The sequence below is a fragment of the Bidens hawaiensis genome, unplaced genomic scaffold (assembly GCF_021521415.1).
Source record: "Bidens hawaiensis isolate Kalapana, Puna unplaced genomic scaffold, B.hawaiensis_p1.1 tig00025004_1, whole genome shotgun sequence".
In the NCBI taxonomy this organism is placed as follows: Eukaryota; Viridiplantae; Streptophyta; class Magnoliopsida; order Asterales; family Asteraceae; genus Bidens; species Bidens hawaiensis.
The window spans coordinates 200,185-204,926 of NW_027493971.1; the positions used below are offsets into that span (position 1 = coordinate 200,185).

The following is a 4,742-nucleotide window of genomic DNA, read 5'->3' on the forward strand; positions in this document are numbered from 1 at the left end:
GCTCCCTTGGTTGCAGATAGTAAGCCTAGCCAAAATCTTTAAACAAATCCGACTTAGAATTCACAAAGATTTATGCATATATGATCGACATGGTAACCTTTAGAGGTGGCACTTTTCACCCATTTACTTACGAATGGGCTAAATCAAATTCTCATAAAATCATTTTCTTTTATCATAATACCAAATATTTTAAAATAATAGAACTCTGGTAAGTTGCAATCATATTGCTTCTAACAGAAATGAAATATGTGGACAAAAGTGTTTTCACTTGTTGCCCAACTAGCCCATACTGCCACCTCTAATATTATATTATTTTTCACATGATGAACATACCTGATAAGTCAACGATTTGACTTGTGATTCCTTTCTTTCTTAAACCGGGCCTGGTCGGGGTCAAACCCACCTTCATTAGCTCCATAGACAGCCCATGATGGGGTAAGTGCCATGTAATCATTGCTTCCAAACGGCTTTCCCGAAGCCACCTGGTTTAATTTTTGAACAAACTCTTTAGACAGAGTTTTAAATTACAAAGACTACAAATTTTGAAAAAAAGAAGAAAAAGTTACTAACCAAATCATGGAACTTATCATAGTCTATCCACGTGTACCATTGACCATCAATCTTGAACTTATCAACTTTTGCTAGAAGAACACAACACGAGTGCATGTGTTCACACGCAACTTCATACGCTCCATTGCTTTTTTGAGCTAAGGCCTCAGAGAATGCTTTCACGTCAGCGTGCCAAGGCACGTTTTCCATTGTCAACTTTGATGTAGCCGACCTGCGATAATAGCCATTTTATTATATAAATAGACAATTACACGTCACAAAATTTGGATAACGGGTGGGTTGGGTCGGCCCATACTATTTGTCCAAAATTTAGAATCTTTAAAAGACAAGCAAAGCCAAACATGATTACGAAAAAATTACATTATTTCTGAACTCTGTTTCTTTATGACTAAGGTGATTTAGAAGGTTTTACATACTATACAAACGGCTGAGAGACGATCGACCCATTTCCTTTTAAGCTGACTTTTATTATTGGAACACACATGCAATTCTTCCAATAATAAAAGTCAGCATAAAAGGATCTTGGTCAATCGGGTCGATAGTTGTTCAATGCATGTATCCCCTTGTAAACTAACTTTTATTGTGAACTTCACACTAACTGCATATTTACCCAACCCAAAACTGAACTTCACTATATGCAATTACCCCTTCATTATTTGACCTGCTAAAGGAAAACATAATATGACCTGACCTTTTATCAAGTGAATTGGTCAATATTGTCAACTTTTTACTAATGATAATAAAACAAAAGCAAGAGAAGATGGTATTCAAATACTTACGTGCCGCAATAGGTAACACCTTTTATTTCAACAAAATCAGGGTTTCCAATGCTAAAGAGGCTAGAATAGGCATCTACATCCTCTGTGTTCCATCCTTTAACAAGAGTCAAACGATACACAGTCCGTTGCTGCTTATCTTTCAAAGCTTTCAACGAGTCCTGAATAATGAATAAGCCATTTATGACTAGAGAAACAACATTATTGCAAAAAGAATCTAAATCTTTGAATAAAAAGATTTAGAAAGTTGTATGCCCCCATTTAACAGCTTTGAAGATACTCACAACAAATCGTTCCCAGAAGTCCCCAAAAAGTGGTCTGTCAATTGCCTTCATGCTGTCTTTTGTTGCAGCATCTACACTAACATATAACTGCATAACGAAGGTAACAGTTAAAGAACATACAAATCTCAAAAGCTAATGTACAATGCATGAAGAACATGCAACTAACCTGTGTGATTGGTTTTAGTGACTCAATCTTGTCTGGAAACTGTGCATTTGTCACGAGAAAAGTAGAAATTCGTCTTTTGTGCAGCTCGTCTACAAGTGAATTGATCTCAGGGTACATTATTGGCTCCCCAACAAGTGACAATGCACAATGCTTCGGTAATAGACCTTCTGACAAACGCTCGGTTGTAACACCTGCAGTAACAATATTACTTAAATCTAGTCAATGCAAATACAAGTATTCACAATTAAAAACACTCTGTCTTGTGGCTGATTTCTAATTTTTAAAGTACAGGGACTAAACTGTAAATGTGAAAAATGGTGCAATTTGCAAACAAGGCCACGAGACACAAAAACCTTGGCCTGGAAACGAACCAAATGAACATAAACAGAGCTTGTTTGTGTTCCTTCGTTTAACTTTCACGAACAATGATTGAACATGAACAATCAAACTAAGATGGTTTTCTTGTTCGTGCTCGTTTACGTTTGTTCGTTAACAGTATAAACGAGCGCTTCACGAACGCAAACGACCACCATAACTGAACACAGATGAACAAACATAACTGAACAAAAATGAAGTCAAAGTTGTGTTGGGCCTAAAAGGTTATTAAAACTTGGCTAAAATGTAATGGACTGAAACCTTTAAAATGAATATATTAACGAACCTAAACTAACAAACTTAATTAAACATAAACTAGCATCAATGAACGTAAACGGACGAATATAAACGAATTTAGTTGAATGAACATAAATGAACGTTCATAAACATAAAAAAATGAACATTTTTTTTGTTCATGTTCATTTGTTTATCAAAAAACGAACTTCCCGCCAAAGGGTTTAATAAACGTTCGGTTCATTTACAAGCCTACAAGAACCCACCTGGAACTCCTTTCATTTGCTTAATCATTTTCTTGTGTTGTTCAATGGCAGAATTCACAATCATCAACGGGTCATCCATCTTCCACTGCCAACTTTTTCCAACAGGATTAGAGTGATGTCTCCAACAGAAAACACATTTATTTGCACATGCTAAACTTGGTGTTGCTTCCATGCATCTGTTACCATGAAAGTAAAGTTTCAAACTTTTACAACAATTATATAAAGTAGACAAAAAAATCTCTAAAATACAGGTCTTATATTGGCCACAGTTTCATAGATCAACTATTTATGCGATGATCTATGCAGTTAATGCAGAAAAATAGCCTATAGCAGTCAAGGATCGATATTTGATATCAAATATTGGTTATCGCGGTAAGATAGCGGTAACTTTAATATCATGTGAACGTTATATATATGTATATAATAAAATATAAAACACTAAAACTTATCTAATAATAGCAAAATCAAAAGTCAAAACCCAAAACTATCAATTAACGTACTAAATAACTGGATGAGATGAATAGGAGAAGAAATTAACTGACTGGATGGTAAAATGGAGGATCGGTGGCGTGGAGTGATAGACTGGATGTGGTCGTTGTTCACTCGTTCATTCATCAGAAGCGATAGGTTTTAGTGTTAAATTTAATGGATATGGGTTCTGGGAAAAAAATATTAGCGGGTATGGACTTGGTGTAGTAAAACTGGTCATATTTGGGCTAAAAAACTTTTCAATCGATAAACTCAGTGATAAGACCGATATAGCAGTAGTAAATATCGCCGATTTTATTGGAACCGATATTTTGTTGGATGTCCGATAACCGCTATAGCACCGAAATCGATTGCATAGACGATGATGATCACATACTTAATACAGTTATACTGAATGGTACAGTTTCACTTTCCGTTTATGCTATAATAAAGACGACACTATTCCAAGTTTACAACAAACTTAATACACACCTGTGACTCTCGATTCCATAAAAAGAGTGCTTATAGCAACCTCCACGCCCTCTGAGTTGTGATTTCGTCCACCTACATATTTTAACACCACTATGTGAACCAATGATCTTATAACCCTGCAGTTCAAAAAATCAAGCAACCATTTAGCATTAAAACTGCAATTTCAAATAAAAAAACTGAATTACGGATATACCTGTTTTGTCAAGCTAGCCCTAATCACAGGAGTCACCATTTCCTTTCCCCCATTCTTTTTCCCATTGCTCGTAACCACACCATTGTTCATATCTTTCTTCGTAGGCGCTTTGCCTGCAATATCTTCCAAATCAACAATACCAGACTCCACCTCATCTTCATCCTCATAATCATCATAATCCGATCCCTCTACCTCATCACAATCTTCCCCAACCAAACCATTCCCATTTGCACTCAACTCGCCCGCTTTCAAAACGCTAACCACCTCATCACTCCAACTACCAAAAACCTCATCCAACCGACCTTCATCCACATCCCCTTCGCACAACGGCAAAATCTCCACCGCCCCGAGTGCTCGCATTTTCCTCGAAAAACCTTTTCCGACCGCGTTAAACAACGTATCCCCGTACGCTCTACTCCCAACACCAAACACAGCAAATTTACACTTATTAAGCAACAGTGATCCCACTCGAAAATCCTCCGCACTCTCCGATAACCAATTCGATAAGAACACACCGTCCGACGGCGGACTTCCGTCTTCCCATGTCGATACAATGAACAAAACTAGGGTTTCGTTATGGAGATCTTCAGGCTCGTAAGCGGCAGGGTCAACGAGGTCAAATGGGAGGTTATTGGAGGTTAGTTGGGTGAGCAGACGTTGAGCTAGGGTTTTGGAAGTGCCTGTTTGAGAAATGAAGATGAGTTTAGGGTTAGGGTTAGGATTTGGGGATGAGAGTTTGAGGTGGCGGAGACGGCGGGATTTGTAGAAGCAGTAGACGGTGGTGGCGGAGAGGATGGTGAGGTGTGTTGCCAGAGAGGTGGTGGTGGTGGTGGTGGTTACGGTGGTGGCGACGGTGGAGGACATGGCTGTGGAGGTGGCGCGTGATTGGGTTCAACTGCTGGTTAATGTGAAGGGTAT

General features: G+C 38.1%; 1 protein-coding gene across 2 annotated transcripts; it reads right to left on the reverse strand.

Moving 5' to 3' along the window:
* On the reverse strand, nt 1-4,742 carry LOC143570525 (S-adenosyl-L-methionine-dependent tRNA 4-demethylwyosine synthase-like). Of its 2 annotated transcripts, XM_077056157.1 has the most exons (9): nt 3,825-4,742; nt 3,632-3,747; nt 2,672-2,847; nt 1,797-1,987; nt 1,631-1,717; nt 1,350-1,507; nt 571-781; nt 334-482; nt 1-36 (listed from the first exon to the last, which is right to left on the reverse strand). In XM_077056157.1, exons 1-8 carry the CDS (start codon nt 4,686-4,688, stop codon nt 342-344), a joined length of 1,944 nt encoding a protein of 647 aa, XP_076912272.1. In that variant the 5' UTR covers nt 4,689-4,742; the 3' UTR covers nt 1-36; nt 334-341. The 2 variants fall into 2 exon arrangements, with proteins under 2 accessions (XP_076912272.1, XP_076912271.1); XM_077056156.1 differs by lacking the exon at nt 1-36 and having other exon boundaries at nt 268-482.

Coding starts and splice junctions, on each gene's coding strand:
- LOC143570525 (XM_077056157.1), bottom strand. CDS start 4,688: ATGTCCTCCACCGTCGCCACCACCGTAACCACCACCACCACCACCACC. Junction 2,848..3,631: donor TATGGAATCGAGAGTCACAG/GTGTGTATTAAG, acceptor TCATGGTAACAG/ATGCATGGAAGCAACACCAA. Junction 1,718..1,796: donor CACTAAAACCAATCACACAG/GTTAGTTGCATG, acceptor TTCGTTATGCAG/TTATATGTTAGTGTAGATGC.